Source organism: Arabidopsis thaliana, chromosome 3 (assembly GCF_000001735.4).
Source record: "Arabidopsis thaliana chromosome 3, partial sequence".
NCBI lineage: Eukaryota > Viridiplantae > Streptophyta > Magnoliopsida > Brassicales > Brassicaceae > Arabidopsis > Arabidopsis thaliana.
The window spans coordinates 9,468,957-9,489,195 of record NC_003074.8 but is presented as its reverse complement, the minus strand read 5'-3'; the positions used below and the strand labels follow the sequence as shown (position 1 = coordinate 9,489,195).

The following is a 20,239-nucleotide window of genomic DNA, read 5'->3' as shown; positions in this document are numbered from 1 at the left end:
AATAATTTTATTCGGTGTATAAATGTATTTAAGGAAACAAAAATGAAATTAGAAAGCCGATAAAAAAATGAAATTAGAATTTTTTTTTATTAAACTTGTATTTAATTATTATAAACTAATGTTACTTTATACAAAAAAAAAAATTTGAAAACATGTTAGTTAAATTTATTGTTAATTTAAAGCAAAGTGTGTGTAAATGTATTTTATCTATATCTTCAATTCAAAAGATTAGATTTTATTTATTTGTTTGGATTGTAAATTTGTAATTGTACAACTACAATCTATCTCTTCAATATCGGCTAACATAACAAACCGATCCGGTTCAACAGTTGGTATGGCAGGTTATGTGTAAACAGAGTTCAAACCGGTTTAATCATAATAGAGCTATCAGCTATGTATGTAGTTACTCTAGTCATTATATGTTTTTTAGGATTTATGTGGACATGGACATGGGCTTTTATAGAGCTATTATCATGATTGGGCTGAGAACAAATTTGTAAGTCTAACTTTCACACTATTTCATAAGAAAATTAAATCAGTGGACTAGTAGTACAACACCGAAAAGAAAGAAAAAAAAAACTCCTATTGGGTGAAAATATATAATGAACATAAATCGAATTTAAAAGAAATTCAAAATTAGTCCAGTTGGGTATAACCCGTATAACTAAAATTACTTATAGAAAATTTATATATCCTGAATATACAAAATAAACCCCAAAATGGAATTTTTAAAAAATGTTCCAAAGGAAAAATAGTCCGATTGAATGTTAAGAAATAATATTCTTATCAGTTTTAAATTAAGTGTGTTTTAGACAAATGTTTTATTGAAACTAAGTATCGTTTTATGAAAAAGAAAAAAATATATATATATGATTCAATATGACTTTTATAAAGAAATATCTCATTTGTCCCTATTTAAAAATAATATAATATAATATAAAATTACAATAGTCAAAAAAAAATTGTGAATGTTCGGAATTATACAATAGTCAATATGAAAGCCACGATATATTTGTGTGGAAAATTTTAATGTTTTAAGAAACAACTTAATTTCAAATGGATGGAATATATGTATTTATTGGCTTTAACTTTTTGTGTGGATTTTTCCTTTTTTTATAATTTAAGACTATGATTCTTTTATCTTCGGACAACCGATTTCCAAAAAGTGATACGTTTGAATGATTTTACTCTCTTTTTTCTTCATTCAAACGTATCACTTTTTTTTTGTTTAGCTATGTTTAATTAATCACATACTATATCTTATAATATCCACAATTTTATAGTTCCTTATATCTGAAATACTACAAAAGCATTTTGGAATCGCATAATAATAATGATGATGGGATCTTTGCATAATTCTGACACGAAGAGGAAGATGCGAAAGAAGGCAAGAAGAAGAGACGAAACCAAAGAGAGAAAGAAAGAGGAACAAAACAAACACAAAACGGCAAAGTGCAGTTAATGAAACGACACCCTTTTTCCAAACTCATCTCTAACATACAAACATCCAAAGGAACAATTTTGTGTTGTATTGAACAAAACCAAACGTAATCACTATTTGCTTACGTCACACTATCTTCAGATTTTCTCAAGAGACGCTTACATAATAAAATATGAAGTTTTCTTTGTTGGTATTTGTAATAATTATTTTGTAGTTAAATAACTATGAAATCTTAATTGACAATTCCTTTCACACAATGCTACTAGTTTTAATATACAGTCTATGCTCATAGCCATTTACGGTCTAATGTTTTAGACTTTAGTCATGTATGTCAAAAATGATAAACAAAAATTATTGAAAGGAATGGTGGCACGGTTTTTGTTTAGCATAAGATCCAATGATCCACATTCAAACCCATTAAATTCAAATTTTCTTGTATATATAACTGTACCAAGTCATTACATCAATAATGTTCCAAAGTAAACCTATTCTACATCATCTATATAAAGCTAACTCCAAAACGACAACAATTTGAAATTCATACCAAAAATGGGTAAGTACGTTGGTGGGTGGTGCATTTATTGATTTTTGAAAGTTCTGTTTTTCCCGTACGTCTAAAGAATCAATATATAAATTGTTTATATTTGTATATGTAATTTTAGATACAGAATCTAATTATAAAGCAATGTACAATGTAATAATTCTTGACAATTCCAGAACAAGAGACAAAACTATTTTAAATTAATTTTTATATATGCTCGTACAGCTTAAATAATATACTGTATATACACAGTTGTACACCAATAATAGTACTATACCACTATTTATCATAATTAGATATGTGAAAATATGTACTAGTAATGAAACGAAAAAAAAACTAAATTAATCAATTCTCTGATCTTGTCTTGTATTTATATATAACCATTCACGTGGGCCATTAAATTTGCATGAAAGCCACTCTTCTTCTCACAAAACAAAACTTCAATCTTTTGCTCTCTCTCTCTCAACTTCAGAAATAGTCATAGAAGATAGATCTAACCCAGAGAAGACAAGACAGAAAGAAGAGATATAAAATCGATGATTAGGGTTTAATCAAGAAGACGACTTTATGTTAGGGTTTAGGTTTGGGATATGACTCATGCTCGAGAATGGAGAAGCTCTTTGACTACTACACTTCTAATGGTGATCTTGCTTTCTTATATGCTCCATCTCTTCTGTGTATATTCACGGGTAGGGGCAATTCGGATATTTCCAGAAACTCCGGCTTCGGGTAAGAGACAAGAAGAAGATCTAATGAAGAAGTACTTCGGCGCCGGGAAATTTCCACCGGTGGATTCTTTTGTCGGTAAAGGGATCAGTGAGAGTAAAAGAATAGTACCAAGTTGTCCGGATCCTTTGCATAACTAGTAGAAGCAGTTTCTTGATGTGTTTTTTTTTTTTGGTTTATATTTTTCTTCTTGTTTATGTTAATGATCAACCAACTAGTGTATTTTACCCAAAATACCTACGTTTTTCTCGTTAATATAAGGGAAAAACGAGGGTATTTTGGAGATTTTAATCACTGATCTATAACCATTTCATATATATATATATATTTCATATTCCTTGAAATGTAGTTTATATTAATTTAATTCTGCATATAATTAAGAAGAGGATGAGTATGAACCCTAATAATTGTTCTTCATATTTTTAGACAAAGAGTCCAGATTTTTAATTAGAAAAATACTGATCGTTTCTTCTTGGTACTCGTCATTCTTGATGATAATACATTCATTAGCATCGAATCAAAATAATATATAATATCACTGATTAAAACTATGTTCCAAATTGTACGCACAACTCATAGATGGATATAGAGAGAGAGAGATGGTTTAACTTTTGGTATATCAGAATGTTTGTGTGATTTAATATGTTTTTGTATTTTTCACCAAACCGGGAGATTCTAAATATATTTAACTTCAATTGCATGGCCCAGGAAACAGAAAAACTCAAAGGAAAATTAACTTCAACAGTTAGATTACTTATGCACTTATTTGTAACAAAATTTAAAATTAAACCACCGCAAGAAAATTTGAAGAGCAAAATGAAAAATTGTGGATGGTGAGATTTTAAACCATCGTCGGATCAGTTGACTTTCTAGCAGGACTTGTGGTGTTGACCGTGGTTTGTATGTGTCTATATGAGTCAGTCATAAAAGGCTCTTTGCTTTTACCACTGACCAATCCAAAAGCTTTTCCCTTTTCCACAACCTAAAAGGCTCTAGAGTCAAATTTGTCTGATTAATAAATACTAAAAGTAGACCTGTTTATAATTTTGTACATAAATAAATATTTTGAAGTTTTATACTTTTTCAGATTTATTTTTATATGCTGCTCCATAATTCTAATGTAAATATTCAACCAAAAATTTATATCTTACATATTTATCTAAAATTTGAACTTAAAATAGTCACCGTTTAATGGTATAAGACATGAGCATATATTTGTGTAGGGCACTTTGTAAAATGGATAAAGGGAAACACAAAGGTTTACGTGTTAAATCATCATGGCACTAAATCTTATTCAATTTTTATTCATATTTTTGTCAAGCGATCACAGATACTTAAGCTTCTATGAACTGCTGATTAACTTAGGTTTTTTTTTTTGGTAAAAGATTAGTTTTTTTTGTTGTTGAAGGGTTTGATTAGCTTTGGTATATTATGGTTAAAAGAAGGATGTAATTTCCATTGGGATTTGCGAACTAGATGAAAAGTTAGTAACACGATACATCTGAGACTTTTTTTTCAAAACAGTCACGAAATGATAAAATACAATAAATGGTATGGACGGTAGTGTTTGGAATTATTCTTTTATACTTAAAATATATCTACTCCATTGTACCAATTCTTAATAAAATCAAACGTAGACAACTTGTAATCGATTACAATGACCAAATTAAAAGCTACATGGAAATAAGTAAAACTGAAATCCACATGACCTACTAAAAGCTTATGAAAATTTATGTCAAAAAATGAACGGTTTTTTCTTTTGTACGTTTTAGAATTCTTCTGAGAACTGATTTATGATGCATTGCAAAAAATATAGTATTGGTGATAAATTCGTGGTATTTTAAAATGAAATGTCTTTTAATGGTTTTAGATATTAAAAATACATAATGCAAATGCAAATTAGATTTGATATAAGATTTACCATTTCCTTAAAACATGGGTCAAAACAAGTTCTATGGATTCATTTTGTTATTGCCACTTGATTGTATTCTAGTAGTCAATTAGGAAGTCAAGCATTTACATATAAAAAATGTGAAGCTAATAAGTTTGTAGTATAAAAGTTTAAGAAAAAGAGGTCTCGAATTTGGGTGTTTTATGAGAGACAGAGTAACCAATGCGTGAAGCGCCACGTAGTATGCGGCGAAGGGGTTTTCATGTCTTCTCTTTGTCCCTTTCTGTTTGGATTTCAGAATCTCTTTGACTCTTTCTTTTTAGTCTTATTTTCACTTAATTAGTACATGTTTTCTTACTGTAATTTTTCTAGATGCTCATTTCTGAATTCTTATAATATCTTACAGTCGGGTTGTTCAAAAAAAAAAAAAAAAAGATTAAATTTTATATATGGATTTTAAAACAACTCGACTTCTAATTTGTTTTACATCATCATATTTTTTGTCTAATATAATAGTATCGACCTAATTGAATACATCGTACTCTGAAGACATATAATTAATGGTCGCACAGTAAATGTTTTGGAAGATATTAATTACTTCATATACAACAAATCAGTTAAACAAAGACTTCTAAATTCTAAACATATAAATTGATTAAATATAAATCTTCATAATCTCTTCCGTAGTTAATTTCAAAATTTATTTTTGGCGGTTGGAGATGAAGAAAGTATGCAATTTTTATTAGTATTAAGTTATTAACAAACAAATATTCAGTTAAATTACCATGTTATTTAAATAGTTATATTTAATTATATTTACATTTACAAAAATCACAGTTTTCATTTGTATACATAAATATAGTAGCTATGCATCAATGCATGATCATCAAAAATAACTAATAAACAGATCTACAAAGATAAATGCATCATGCAAATGTATAATAATATATTTGAATAAAGATAATAATAATTAGCTATAAACTTTATGTTTGTGGTCTTCATTTATACGGTAATGTTTTTTTTACAGCACTTATACGCTAATTTTTGCCACAATATTTTGTATTATGGTATAAGTTTTTCACATCAACAAATTAAAAATATCCGTTTAAATTAACTGATCTGAAAATTAATAATTAGATGAAACTTGGCCATGTACGTATAGGAGACAAATAGATAGTTTTATTACTTAGTTTATTAACACATTGCCTAATGTACGACTACTATATTATTTCCTTGAACTACTACTAATAAAGGGTATAAAGTCGGTCGATTTCTCGAAATTTCATGTAAGTATTGTATTTGTCTTACCTAAAACGTTAAAATATTTTGTTTTTACTTGATGTACGGTTAATAATTTGTTTGTTTTTTTCTTTTAAATCATAATGTACACCAAACATGAACCGTTTGGTAGCCACATATTTTATTTTATGGAAGTCTTGAATTTTGGTGGATCAAAAGATTTTTTTTCTTCTTTCTGGTACCAATTCAATAAAAGAATGGATACAAATTTTATTGTTTATAAGCCAAAAAACCATATAGAACAAGCTTTTTAACTATCTACATATTTAAAGAATCACTTTCCTGTTTTTTTCTTCAAATAGTAATTCTAAATATAATTATGTGGTTGTTAATTATGGAAAAAAAAACAAATTATGAGGAACCACAAAATTACAACATAAGTTTGGGACTTTGTGTATTAAAGATTCAAATCGGGTAATTTTGATAAAGAAAATATTTTATGGGCCATTACATTGAAAACGCCCAAGGCCTAGTTTACGAATACATATCATCAAACCACAAAGAAAACGTGAACAACAAGAAAACAACAGAAAACAGATAGATAGCCCTAACAATGGTCAAGCTAGTTAAAAAGTTGAAAAAGAATCTTCAGTCTTTTCTCCCTGAAGAAAAATCATCTTCGTTTCAAATCTCTGGAGATAGCGTTAATGGTGGAAGGTGTAGTCCTGCAACATCCTCCGATGAGTTTAGCTCCAAGGTCACGCCATTTCGTTGCAAACATCTCAAATTCATCATCACCAAAGCATTGTGATGGCTGCCAAATTTACCCCAAAATCAAAACAGATTCATATCTTCAACCTTAATGCAGTAAAATCATATTCAACAAGACTGTAACATTACATACCAGCCATTGTTTAGCTTTTCCATCCCAAACCTCTCCGCTATTCGGGTAAACAACGATTGCTTTCTTCGTCAGCTGAAAACATAAAGTGACATAGAAAGTAAGACTTTTGATGTTTCTTTGCCATACAATCCAACAAAGTTTCAACTACTACTTGCCTTGGCGAATTTGCGAATCAGATTTTCGATGAATTGAGGAGGTGCGCAGTTAATACCAACTGCGTAAATATTGTTGCTTTTGTTAAGAGGTTCAAGACATTCCTCAAAGCTCTCTCCTGATGGAGCTTTCTCACCATCTACAGATGTGAAGCAGATCCATGCTGGGATTTGCACTTTCTCTTCCTCCAAAAGCTCAACGCAAGCCTGAGCTTCGAGTTTATTCGGTATGGTTTCAAAAGCAAGAAGATCAGGACCAGCTTCCACTAAGACTTGAAGTCTTCTCCTGTGAAAGTCCTTTAGTTTATCCAAACTTACATTCTCACCATAGTGACCACTGCAAGAAGAACATCGAACAACTATAAGTCCCTCATCGACAGAATCTTGAAAATCTATTCAAAACCAAAACAATGTGTATTGTGAATTCATTTATGCTTAAAAGGGCACCTGTACTCAGAGCCATCAGCAAGATAAGCACCATAGCTTCCAATAGATGCAGCTACAAGAGCTCTGTTATAGCTATGTCCTGAAACCTTGCTCACTTTCTCCCAGAATCTATCACGAGCTTCAACAGCTAATTCTACACTCTTTTGAAGCAAAGACTCGCTCTCTTCTATTGATAAACCTCTAGAAAGAAACCCCGGGATCGTAGCCTGAAATAACAAAGCCGGTAAGTGAAAATCTAAATACTTTCAAAGTGAAGTCAGACTGAAACTAATTAAAAATCCTAACTTTGTAAATCTTTACAACAACCACAACCACAACCACAAAAGAGATAGATTGTTAAACAAGAAAGAGAATGAACAAATCAAATAAAAAAATGGTGTTGGCTTTATATTATTACCTGATAAGATGAAGTAACCACAATGTCTGCACCAGCTTCCAAATATTCCATGTGAACCTAAACAAAAATTTCATCAAACTCTGTCCATTGTTATCCAAATCTTCAGACCCAGAAATTAAAAATCTTCGAATTAACAATAAAACCCTAAAGATCTGTGTTTTCACCAAAATATCAATCAGAATATAAGAAAAAATCAAATTTTTATGCTTAATAACTTATGATGTTCATAGCAAATCCTAAAGATGGTATCATGGTAATTTTCAAAATTAGGGATAAAATCAAAATCAGAAATGAAGAAAAAAAAAACACAAATTTTCACAAACCCTTTTGATGAGCTCAGGATTTTTGATGAGAGAAACAGCACTCCACAAAGGGTCGTTAATGGCGGCGCCGTGAATCTCAAGCTGGGTAGCGAAACCACCGTCGACCACCGCACAACCGCCGCATTTCTTTATCAAATCTTCCAACAATGCAGATTTTTTCTCCAAAACCATTTTGAAATTAACTCAAAACCTCTTCGAAAGAAAGATTCAGACAAATCTTCTCACGAGAAATCTTGTCGGAAAATCTAAAAAAATCAACGCCGCTTTTGTGTTTTTTTTTCTTCCCTATCAAAAATACAACGGATGCTTCATGTTTCCCTCTACACTTATATGTTTGGATAATGGGCTTCGGTTTAGGCCCAATAAAGGTCAAATAAATTAAATTATTTCGTCCGAATATAATCTTTTGTGTTGACGCGTTTCTCTAATCTGTAAATATTAAATGTTATTCATAATTTCAACTTTGCCGACGGAATAAATTAAATTAATTCGCCTTTTCGCAATTTATTTTCCACCGTCAAACATATAAAATAGAATTTTCTTACGTTTATTTTTTAATCGAAAACATATTAAACATGCCTACATTAACTTTTAATTTACCTACTAAATTAGCTACACAAAATATGTAAAGGATTTTATAGTTAAGAAATGGAATTTTCTTATGTTCGATTACATATGTATTTAGACGTCATGGAAACAAAATATGAAAGGGATCAAAAAATGAATCAAATATTATCGACCAAGAATATTTAACAGGTGTGGCAAAGATGTAGCCGTAAATGCAGGCATGAAGAAAACAATTTTTATTTATTATGGAATTTAATAGAAACCGATAACATTAACATGTGCAAAAAAGTTGTTCTTAGTTGTTTTCAAAGCTACTATATACGTTCAGTCATGTGAAAGGTATATATATCTTAAAGTCATAGCCAAACTATCAAAGTTCATTCTTAAAGTATTTGTTAGAGAAACATATCATTTTGTTTATAAAGTTTACAAAATACTAATCGAAATAGAGCTTTTCACATTCTCCTTCTTCTTTTTCTTACGTTTATAATATAGTTTTTATAAGAATTATGAGTCCTTTATTTGAGATATTTGTCTTTATTTATATATATATATATATATATATATTGGAAGCCTTAATTTGTCTATTCGATCTTTGAATGTTGAAAAGAACTACAACTCTCCGGCATAATATTGTTTGGTGGGTCAACGATGCACATTTCTTGTGTCTTGACTTTGAAGCAAAGCATATGTGGCAATGTGGCATGGCTTCGCCGCTATTGCAACATTTTAATATCAACCATATATTTTATCATTTACATTTGTTCGAATCCTGACTCATTTTTGAATTCTGCAGTAAAACAATTGACACATTGAATCCAAGTAGGTTATACAGTATTTGTTCAACCATTTTAAAAATATTTACAAGTTAACATCATCATTTCCTAAACGGGGAAAAAGGGACTTGGTCGTTCGTTGTAGTTGTTGAGCACTTTAGAACGATTAGCAACGAATCAGAATATTTTTTATACTACTTTCAAACTATATAAATTACCGTTTAGATAATTTAAAACATAAATAGTCCATTTTACTTATTGAAAAACATAAAACTATCCTATTTTACCAAATTCTCTTTATTTTTTTTGTTAAGAATTTTTTTTAGGTCTTTTTGACCATTAACAAAATTATATTAAAAATATCCTTTAGCTAATTTAAAAATATAGTTCTGACCTATTCCACAAAATTCTCTTTATTTTTCAGTTAAGCAAATCTTTAAATATTTTGACGTCGAAACGTATTCTAGTTTATCTTATCAGGAGTGAGGGAATCAAAAACAACCATGCATCTCGATGGAAATCTCTCCTATGTATCCCTCACGTCTTAAAAAATTACGGATTATTGTTAACACGAGTAAATTAAAGGATTCATCAACATATGTAATCCTTGAATAATATGTAATCAACTAATAAAAAAATATTAGCTTATAATGTTACTGAACCCACAAACTAAAAACTCATCTTTCTGCACATTTTTTAACCGGAAACTACAGAATGAATAATTATTTTTTTACAATCTAATATTTTCAAATAAATTTTGTTATTAAGTTTCATAAAAATAGATCACATACGGTCTATATTTTTTAAAAAGTTTCTAATTATAATAAAAATGAGTTTGGATATATTTTAAAAACTTATGTATAATATCATTTTGATAATTTCACTTTCATATATTGTCAACCAATCAATATTTTCTCACTAATCTATATCAACCATGTTTTAACTACTCAATAACAACCGTTGTATAATCGTTGATATTTGTGAATTATGTGACTCTAATTGATTAAAACTATATAGCCTTAAGTCTTTTGTTGTACAAGCTAGGCCATTGATTGTTGGTCTTGACTCTTGACTCTTGAGTCTTGACCATGACTTATCTATAAAAGAGTGTAAAATCTGATTATTATTGTAATTGTTAACTTGCTGTACAGATTTACAACGTATGATAGCGTTATGGTCTCACTAGCCCAACAAAAATTATTAATTTGTAATGTGGGCTCTCCGTTTACGTGCATTGGGCCTTTCAGTAACATAGAAAGCCAGAAAGCCTATTTGTTATTATTATTCGATTTTTTCTTTCAAGTTTCAACATCTTGGATCATTTTTTTGGTGCAACATATTTTTTTTCCATCAAATGGTGCAACATATTTAGTTGTATAATGGACGTGTTTAAGATTCTTCATAAGATGCTAAATATTACCAAATGACTAATCCAGAATAACTATGTAATTGATTGCTTGATCGTAAGTAAACCCCTTTGTCCAAAAAAAAACCATGGAAGTAAACCCAATTTTTATTTCAGATCATTAGAAATCACTAATTTCCACGTTTTTGATAAAAAAAAAGCTCCATCGAATGAGAATGACACTTGATAAAAAACCAAATTGTATACATCGACTTCGAGCATGTCAAATCTCCAATCTCCAAAGAAAAGTACAAGTCTTAAAATCTCAAATCAATTATTCTTAAGACTTCAATTTATTTTCTGTCAACATCTTAAGAATTCAATTAACAAAAAAACAAAAACATCTTAGAATTCATTTTAATTTGTTGAAAAAACAAAAACAAAATGAATATGCACGTTCAATTCAATGTATATCCATAATTCTGTTCACTAAAACGAAACTAATAAAATCCAAAAGCAGCTACAGTCTGAAGTTGAGAGATGGCTTGACACAAAAGAACACACCACTATATACTCTTTATATCAAAGATGGAACTAGTTGAAAATTTTGGCAAGACTTGTAATATACGCAAAGGTTGCTTTAAGAAAATTAGATCAAATATTAAATATTATAAAAGAAATGGTTTAAGAACCAACGCAATTAGAGCGGTGATAATTTGTCCTACTGTTATCATCAACCAAACCCATTAACCTCTCTATCTTGCATTATGTGTTTTTGTTCACATAACTTTTAAAGAAAACTTTACTGATATAATGCAAAAAGAGGATAAGCCTAAACCCTAACTCTATAGGTAGTGATTGCAGAGAACAAACGGTTTATCTAGTTATCTTCATGTCTGACTGAATCAACCCGAAAGAAACAGCAATCAAACATTGGTAACAATGACTTAACAAGAGCAGAGGACGAAACCATCAACAATGTATGTAGCACAAAACAAATAAAGTAGGTCTCACATATGTATCAATAACTCAACAGGCAAAACTTACAAAGATTGAGAGAGCTTACGAATTAGAAAACATCTAAAGGCTTTTCAAAGACAATCCTCATATAGAAAAAAACCCTAAATGAGAAACAATTGCCTTCAAAAAAAACCACCTGAGATTTACAATTTCGATCACACCTCTCTATCTTCTCCACAACATCAAAACCATTATGTCAACAAAACTTTCTTTAGTAACACCAACACACAAAACTGCATCTGCTTCTATCTTTAGGGTTTTTGCTTCCCTTGAGATTAACTGCCTCTGCTATACTTTAATAACTTAAGACAAAACCGAGTAACAACGAGCTTTTTACGTTGCTCCTATAGCTAATAATAACACCTAGCTGCAAAACTTATGGGCACGCGATATTAAGAGGAGTGGGAGTAGTTGTTGCGATATGATCAACGAAAGCATACTTGTCAATGGTGGTTCCAATGAGACCAAGATCGATCTCCACATCTGAGAAATCATAGTCTGGAAGTTCGCTTGGACCGTCACATTCAAGACCAATGATGTCCAGATCATCTATGCCACAGTAATCATCCAACATTTGGTTGTTGTTCTCTTCTGTTAAGAGAAAATCAAGCTCACAAGCATTTGGGATGAATGAGTCATCAATGAAGCAACCCATTTCAGGAATCTGTAGATCTGCAAAGTCGAAATCAAAACTCGCTTTCTTCGATTCACCAGCTTGTTGATCAAGAGTCGAATCAACTAGCTTCTTGTCAAGATCAATGCTTGACCCTGAGGCTGAGATCATAGAACCAGACTCATTTGACAAAACAGAGGAAGCAGCAGAAGTGGCTGCAGCCAGAGCATCAAACTCAAGCTTCTTGGTAGCATAAGCATCAGCTGCTTGTTCAAGCGTCTCGTAAGTACCCAACCAAGTTCTTACTTTGGTGATTGGATGTCTAATCTCAGCAGCCCATTTACCCCATTTCCTCTGCCTAACACCAACAGGCTTCGAGACAGTAGTAGAAGAACGTCCAACGACCGGAGATGCTTTGCTGCGTAAAACCTTTTTGCTACAAGCTGAGATTTTAGTCTTGCTTACACCATTATTGTTACTCTCCTGACAATATGAGCTTTCAGATTCTGCTTGAGTAGCAGCTTGAGCGAAAGGAAGATCGATCTCACAGACATAACGTTTCCTTCTCTGACTCCTTTCTTCTTCTTCGCTTGATGAGTAGTCAGTAGCGTAAGGATCATTCACAACGAAACGGAGTTTTCTCATAGTCTTCAAATCTTCAGATAAACCTGGGAGGTGATTTAGCTGAAAAGGTTTCTTCTTCATGGGTTTTTTGTTGGGTTTATTGGTTTGAATAGAAGAGCGTTTCTTTCGTTCAGCCATTTTATCGAACACTTGGTGTGCGAAATTCAAAACCAAACCCCCTTAAACCCTAAAAAACCTCTCAAAATTCCCAGAAAAGCCTCAAAATGAACTCTCTCAAGAACAAGAAAAGTCCTTTACCCCAGAACAAGTCCTGTTTCAATAACCAGCAAAAACACAACAACCCACTTCAGATTCGAACAGAGAAACTATAAAAACCATTCAAAGTAACAAACTTTAGCAAACCCAGTTACCTTTTAGGTCTTAAACGCATGGAAATCGATGAAACTGTGAGAAATCAATCACTGAGAGAGCTAGTAGATGTAGCTTGATGAACGAGAAAAACAGAGCAGAAAGCGATTAAGAAGACGAAGAAGGAAGAAGAAGAGAGAGAAGCGTAGAGTCAAAGACAGAGCTCCGGTTAAACAAATTATTCCGGCGACTTCAAAGATCCTTTTCTCTCTCACACTCCTCTCAGCTCTTCGAGCTTCCCAAAAGTGAAAAAGAAAAGTGAGAAGATAAAAGATTCAAAAAGAGGAAGAAGAAGAAGAAGAAGAAGATAAAGTAAAGAATCAAAACGAATCGAAAACAGATGACAAATCTATGGCCAAGATTTTTCTGCCTCTCTATTACCAAAGACAAAACTTTTAATTTATGTCGGAAAAATAAAAGAAAGTTATGTAACTGGTAAATTTAAGAGACCGAGGAATTTAAAAAGATGTTAAAAATCTTTTAAGAAACGATTGTTCAAACACAGATCTCAATAAAAATTTATTAAAGCATTAAAAGAAAGAAAAAAAACGAAGATGGGAAATTAAATTCGTTTTTTATTAGCATTTGGTTTTTTTTTTTTGGACAGTTTTATTTCATTTTTTCGGTTAAGATTGGTGAAAATAGTTTTACAATAGGGATAAGGAAAATGTTTTTTAAATTATCACTTTATCATTTTCGTTGGTTTAAAGTATGAATTTTGGATCTTGTGAATTAAATTCTTAATTTGATGTTGATTTTCAATTTAATTACAAATTCTCGTTGACTAAGCCAATTGAGACACAATTTTTTTTCCCGGTATCGTCAATCGACCTAAAGATGAAAGATTACTTTGAATTCGAATAAGAAGAGAAATTCCAAAGAAGATAAGAGATTCTGAAGAAAAATAGAGAAAAACTCAAAAATTTTAATTAGAAAATTTTTTAACGATGTGTCTTAATTGGCTTAGTTAACGAGAATTCGTGATTAAATTAAACGTCAACATAAAATTGAGGATTTAAATCACCAAATCGAGAGTTTATGTTTTAAACCAACGAAAATGGTAAAGTGATGATTTAAATGACATTTTTCCCTTTTACAATATGGTAATAAAACATACTATTTTTGGAATTATATTATGGATATATGGTAAATAAATTTAGTTTGTGAAAGGAATAATACTTTGTATCGAACAAGTTATTATTGTATTGTAATACATTATTCATGAAATTTACTTCTCACTGTTACTGCACTGTGGGTCTTTTAGCTAAGTGAAGTAATAGAATTTTATTTTATTAATAGTATTAAACTACAATAACATATATATTCGTTTTTTAATTAAAAATAAATAAAAGAGAGTGACTAGTAACTACTCCTTCATTGTTTAGTGAATTATTCATATTATTTGATGTGATGTATACTTGTATTCTATAGTAATTTAACTCATTCTCCCAAATTGACTCTTAAACAAAAACATCAATTATAGATTCTGATAATTTTTTCGGCATTCAACAAAAATATCTTACAAAAGATCGACGAGTATAATTCAATACCATTAATTAACATAACAATTTGTGAGGTTAATTAATTACATTAGAGGTAGTTTACTTTGCAGTATCTTGATTGTGCTAAAGAAGAACAATTTCGAACGTGGAGGATTGTTCCATCCCCACATTTGCTAGTTGCTACCAACCGAGGGACTTTTCATCATAATTTACAAGTCTTCTTCCCATCTTTAGTGGGTATAAATAAATACAATTTTTTTTTTTTTTTTTTTTGTGCACCAAATAAATACAATGTTAATGAGAATAATTCACAACTCAAAACGTTTTTGAATAACTCTGTTTTATTTTTTCCACACTCAAGCATTTCATGAAGTCAATGGTCTCTTTTTGGGTCAACTAAGTCAGTGCTTAAGTTAAGTTACTCTGTAATATTCCGTAACATAACATGATCATGATCACTCTAATAACTTGCAAAATCATTTAAGTTCGGTCCGATTTGAACCGATCAATTTAAACTTGTATTTTAGAGGTTAAGCTCATCCATTATTTGATATCTTACACCATGAACGAACATTTGGTTAACCTAAAGAACACAAAATAAAATAAAAATTTCTAACATTTTTTGCTCGATTCTATTTGGTTTCGGTCCTAATAGTTTTGAAACAACTTAAAACAGGTCGCTTCCAGATTAATCCAAAAAGTTAACATCTCTAGATTAAAATTTATATATCAACTTCAAATTTTATGATTTTTTTGTAAGGTTCATTACGATTCGATCGATTAAAAATTTAAAACATTTTTTACTAAAGAAATACCAAAAAAATATTGAAAGTGTCATTTTCTTTCAATTCCATAAAACGAAAGGAACTCCTAATTTCCAAAATTTTGTTTATTCCACAGCTTTTTTAACATATCGCTCGCATTGCCACATTGGTCCAGACCTACTCCCCTTTTTATTTACAAGATTGCCACTTTAAAGAGTTGGATAATTAATTTAGTTTAAACTAAACATTTTTCTGCAACAATATAGTAGGAAAACAAAAAGCTAGAAGAAAAAAGAAAACAGTGAACGCACGCCTGAATGCATGTGATTGCCTACCCTACGTGAAGAAAAGACGATGCAATTACAGAAGTAAGAAAAACATTTTCTCCACCAATATACAATGACCCTTACTAATTATTACTATTTCAACAAAACGTTTCCTACGTAAGGAAGGCAACAGATTCATTTGATGTCATTTTTCAACGACAATAGACAAAAAAAAAGTAAAGCAATAATAAAGTAAAGTTGTACACTACATATATACTTTTTAAAAATTGTTGAAACACAAAATGTGTGCAAATTTATAACAGTGTATACAAAATGGATGTTCAACTACGTCAAAGACTATTCATGAAGAAAAACGGTCGTGACAAAATTTAGACAAATTAACAATATATTAAATAAAAACTTTTAAAATAATTTTAGTATTACAGAAACATTATTAGATAAATTCGCAATATTTTTGTTCTATTGAAAGAAAAACAAAAAAGAAAGAGTAAGGGATCATTACATTGATTTCACACATACAAGTGTCGGATTATCAGTGTCACGTGGTGTTTAAAATGTAGACATTTCACCATGTGGACTAATACATTCATAAATAATGCAGCCATCGACGACGACCATCAAGCAATTTTTATATGTGGAAAGTTTTTTCAAAAATTATTAGTAAGTGGACACGTCAGACAAAACAGAGAGTTGAAAAAAAAAAAACATAAGTGTAGAGAGAGCGAAAGACACAAGTGGAGCTGGTCGGAAGTTGGAAAGTTGGAAACAGCTTAGCCGCCCACGTCGGCCCTACAATTGATTCGACGTTGTTAAGATATAAAGCCCAATTATAATGTACTTAACTAAAAGGCTTTTACTTTAGGCCCATATGTAGATCTTTGTTTTCTTTTGTTAAAAGTTAAAACACCAATATCAATTAGTGCTTACATTATTCGAAAAATCATTACAAATTTACGTGTCATTTTAAATTGATAGTGGAAATAAATAAATAAATAAGACTAGGAATAATAATCGCAAGAAAATCTTCCCCACGTTAACGATGATCACAATTCACAAGTTCTTAGTCTTCCTTATTTATTTGTTGTTTGGCCAAATTTTTTTGGTCTTTGTTAAATTATAAAAATATAGATCTCTATGTATATAAAAATATGGGTAATATTAGAAACTAACTATGAAATGGAAAAGAATTGAGAGAATGACATTGTGTCAGAAAAGTTAGGTAAATAACATTTTCTGAAAAAGAGAAAATACAAAAATATCCTTGTGTTTACTTATTTTTACAATAATGCCATTGGCTTTAGTTATAAAGTTTATATGTATTTGTCTAAAATAGCATGATATATTTACAAAAATCATGCAATTCTTTAAAATACATACAGAATATATATACACGATATATATGTTTCTCTGAAATAATGTGTTTCTCAGAAATAGCACGAAATATTTATAAAAAGCATGCAATTCTCTTATAGATCGCGAAGTTTAAAAAAACATATAGAATTGTTACAATATTACATGGGTTTTTATTGGATAACATGACAAATATTTATTTATTTCATGAGTTTTTATTGGATAGCATGACAAATATTAATATATCAGTGTTAATAACATGTTTTGTTCTTAAAATACATGCATTTTAAAATCAGACATTTGTTTTAAAATCAAATCTAATCTCTTATATCACAACGACATTGACGGAAAATTCAGGTAAAAAGAGAAAATAAAGAATGAGAGATAGAGAGATTTCTATGGAAAAAGAAAGAGAGAACATGTAGGTGAACAAAATAAAGAGATATGATGATATATTTTATGAGAGGTGGTGAAGATTATTTTAGGAGAGGGAGAGAGAAATAGAAAAAGAAAATGACATGGTGAATCTGAAGAAGATGAATTGTGTTAAAGATGAAGAGAGAAAGAGAACTCCATGGCTAAAGTCTCGTAAAGAAGATGAAAAAGAAACAAAAGAAGGAAGAAGAAAGAGAAAGGCTAAAATAGACTAACTATTGCCAAAATTTCTGTAGCCGACAAATACTATTTGGTCCAAGGTTATTTTGTGTATTCTTTTGAAGTCAAAAGTTATTTCTTACATATACTCTAAAAATATAGCCGATACCAATTTTTCCACACATGGACTTCCTTTATTCCAAAAGTCAATAAAGTGTGACGTCATGATACTTACGCTTTAAAACATCGCATGATGATGTCATTAGCATCAATCTCCACCGTCCAATTTATTTAGTTGTTGACAATATCGACCGTCTAAGTTCCACACCGACGGCTATAAGAGTTTCATTATAAATTTTAGCAAAATAAAATCAGCAAATAATTTTTTCTTGACTAAGCTTAAACGACGCCGTTAACATTTTCTTCTGGCTAACATGAACAACTCTTTGAAGAAAGAAGAACGCGTAGAAGAAGATAACGGAAAATCTGACGGTAACAGAGGGAAACCGTCGACGGAAGTTGTTCGGACGGTAACGGAGGAAGAGGTGGATGAGTTTTTCAAGATATTACGGAGAGTACACGTGGCGACACGAACGGTTGCGAAAGTTAACGGCGGTGTTGCTGAGGGAGAGTTACCGTCTAAGAAGAGGAAACGGAGTCAGAATCTTGGGTTGAGAAACTCGTTGGATTGTAACGGCGTTCGAGACGGAGAATTCGATGAGATTAATCGGGTCGGGTTACAGGGTTTGGGTTTGGATCTGAACTGTAAACCGGAACCAGACAGCGTTAGTTTATCGTTGTAGACTTGTAGTCCTTCATGTTTTTCCCCTTCTTACAATAATCAATTTTTTTTTAACTACAATACTTTTGAAAAAAATGGTAAAAGAAGATTATTAACATGTTATCCAAATTTCAGATTCTTCAGTTTTATTTTATACGTCAAAAGAGAAGTTATATATTTGCAAAACTACAAGTCAAACAAAAGCTATTTAAGCGTTTGACGTTCCTAAACAACATAAATTTTACTAAAATCAATGTTTTAAAAAAGTGTTGATGGTAAAGATATCAATTGGGCCTTTGCCTGGCCCGTTTAGTAATATTGCAGAGTAGGTATGGGCCTGTATAAGGGAGTCCAAAAAAAGAGCGGGCATTGCGGGTTGGGTGCGTTTGGAACTTTGGATTGTGGATTAGTCATGGTTTATCTATTAATGTCTGCGGACTTGTGGACGACGCGCTTGTTCTTCTTCCTCTGTTTACGACTTACGAACATATGATCTCTCATCTCTAACAATGATGGAACCTAAAGCCAAGTACGATCGTCAACTCATGTATACTATGTTAGTCTCTTCGAACTCTACATTTGTATTATTCTATCGATCTTCGAACGAATCTTGTTGGGAGGAAATTTTATGAAGTAATCGTTGATTGATTAGGATTTTGAGGTGAAGTCAAGGGACTTTGGAAGAAGCGAGTATCTGTTTACTCAATTGTGGTCCTATTGGTTCCAATGCCTTGAAGAATCTCGTCCTTGGTGGTGTTGGTAGTATCACCATCGTTGAAGGATCCAAGGTTCTAATTGGAGACATTTGGAAACAATTTCATAGGTACTAAGTAATGACTAGTTTTTGATTTTTTTTGTTGCTATTTTTAGATGCTATTTGTGTAGTTAAATAGTTATGACATCTCTTTTTCGTCGTTGTTTGGTTATAGCTGGTGGAAGATTCAATGGTGAACCTAGATATTAACGATGGAGTAGACTGAACAGTTTGTGTTTGGTGATAACACAGAATTACAAAACTTGTGGAATAACCATTTATTACGGTCAAAGTCTCTTGTCTTCAAAGGCATGCAATAGAACAGAAGTTCTCCATAAGCGAAGGTTTCAGAGACGAGAACAACACTGTGTTTCAGAGACGAGAACAACACAGTGTGTTTCAGAGACAACTAGAACAGAACAGGATTGCGGGCCAGACCGTTAGACCAATGGACATTGCGAGGCGAATATGGGCTTCGATTGGTCGCATGTGGTCGTTGGCGGACCGGACCACCACTTATGGAAAAGAAGCACGGGCCATCACGGACCCCCCATTTGGTCGCGTGCTCGCCCGTCTGACATCCCTAGTTGATCGTCATCTAGATTTTAGACGTTTATGTGATATCTAAATAACCGTTTTGGCTGTCTAAAATTCCATAAGTTTTATTTTAGTTTATTTTTTAGTTTTCAACTATATAAATTTAAATTATAAGTTTTAGCTTTGTATATATTGTTTGTTTCCAACTATATAAATTTAAATTATAAGTTTTAGCTTTGTATATATTGTTTGTTTCCAACTATATCAATTTAAATTATAAGTTTTAGCTTTGTAT

General features: G+C 31.1%; 5 protein-coding genes across 9 annotated transcripts; 3 read left to right on the top strand and 2 right to left on the bottom strand.

The window, feature by feature from the left end:
• Nucleotides 1-2,271: 2,271 nt before the first annotated feature.
• On the top strand, nucleotides 2,272-3,028 carry CLE27 (CLAVATA3/ESR-RELATED 27). Its single transcript, NM_113494.2, has one exon. It carries the CDS (start codon nucleotides 2,573-2,575, stop codon nucleotides 2,846-2,848), a length of 276 nt encoding a protein of 91 aa, NP_566783.1. The 5' UTR covers nucleotides 2,272-2,572; the 3' UTR covers nucleotides 2,849-3,028.
• Nucleotides 3,029-6,233: 3,205 nt separating this feature from the next.
• Nucleotides 6,234-8,450, bottom strand: HMT-1 (Homocysteine S-methyltransferase family protein). Of its 3 annotated transcripts, none has more exons than NM_113493.5 (6): nucleotides 8,062-8,450; nucleotides 7,739-7,795; nucleotides 7,342-7,547; nucleotides 6,898-7,231; nucleotides 6,743-6,814; nucleotides 6,234-6,652 (listed from the first exon to the last, which is right to left on the bottom strand). In NM_113493.5, exons 1-6 carry the CDS (start codon nucleotides 8,230-8,232, stop codon nucleotides 6,512-6,514), a joined length of 981 nt encoding a protein of 326 aa, NP_189219.1. In that variant the 5' UTR covers nucleotides 8,233-8,450; the 3' UTR covers nucleotides 6,234-6,511. The 3 variants fall into 3 exon arrangements, with proteins under 3 accessions (NP_189219.1, NP_974361.1, NP_001189977.1); NM_202632.1 differs by having other exon boundaries at nucleotides 6,270-6,652; nucleotides 6,894-7,231; nucleotides 8,062-8,357; NM_001203048.1 differs by having other exon boundaries at nucleotides 6,321-6,652; nucleotides 6,958-7,231; nucleotides 8,062-8,371.
• Nucleotides 8,451-11,605: 3,155 nt separating this feature from the next.
• On the bottom strand, nucleotides 11,606-13,846 carry CRF11 (Integrase-type DNA-binding superfamily protein). 2 transcript variants are annotated; one of them, NM_113492.4, is made up of 2 exons: nucleotides 13,378-13,784; nucleotides 11,606-13,277 (listed from the first exon to the last, which is right to left on the bottom strand). In NM_113492.4, the coding sequence occupies exon 2, from the start codon at nucleotides 13,142-13,144 to the stop codon at nucleotides 12,146-12,148; it is 999 nt and encodes a 332-aa protein (NP_189218.1). In that variant the 5' UTR covers nucleotides 13,145-13,277; nucleotides 13,378-13,784; the 3' UTR covers nucleotides 11,606-12,145. The 2 variants fall into 2 exon arrangements, with proteins under 2 accessions (NP_189218.1, NP_001078209.1); NM_001084740.1 differs by having other exon boundaries at nucleotides 11,736-13,846.
• A 4,310-nt stretch (nucleotides 13,847-18,156) lies between these two features.
• NIMIN-2 (NIM1-interacting 2) lies at nucleotides 18,157-18,839 on the top strand. Its single transcript, NM_148752.3, has one exon. It carries the CDS (start codon nucleotides 18,307-18,309, stop codon nucleotides 18,673-18,675), a length of 369 nt encoding a protein of 122 aa, NP_683594.1. The 5' UTR covers nucleotides 18,157-18,306; the 3' UTR covers nucleotides 18,676-18,839.
• A 323-nt stretch (nucleotides 18,840-19,162) lies between these two features.
• On the top strand, nucleotides 19,163-20,091 carry AT3G25880 (NAD(P)-binding Rossmann-fold superfamily protein; the record flags this gene model as incomplete). 2 transcript variants are annotated; one of them, NM_001338770.1, is made up of 3 exons in its annotated part: nucleotides 19,163-19,209; nucleotides 19,321-19,476; nucleotides 19,583-20,091. In NM_001338770.1, 3 exons carry the CDS (start codon nucleotides 19,163-19,165, stop codon nucleotides 19,602-19,604), a joined length of 225 nt encoding a protein of 74 aa, NP_001326600.1. In that variant the 3' UTR covers nucleotides 19,605-20,091. The 2 variants fall into 2 exon arrangements, with proteins under 2 accessions (NP_001326600.1, NP_189217.1); NM_113491.2 differs by having other exon boundaries at nucleotides 19,321-20,068.
• Nucleotides 20,092-20,239: the final 148 nt, after the last annotated feature.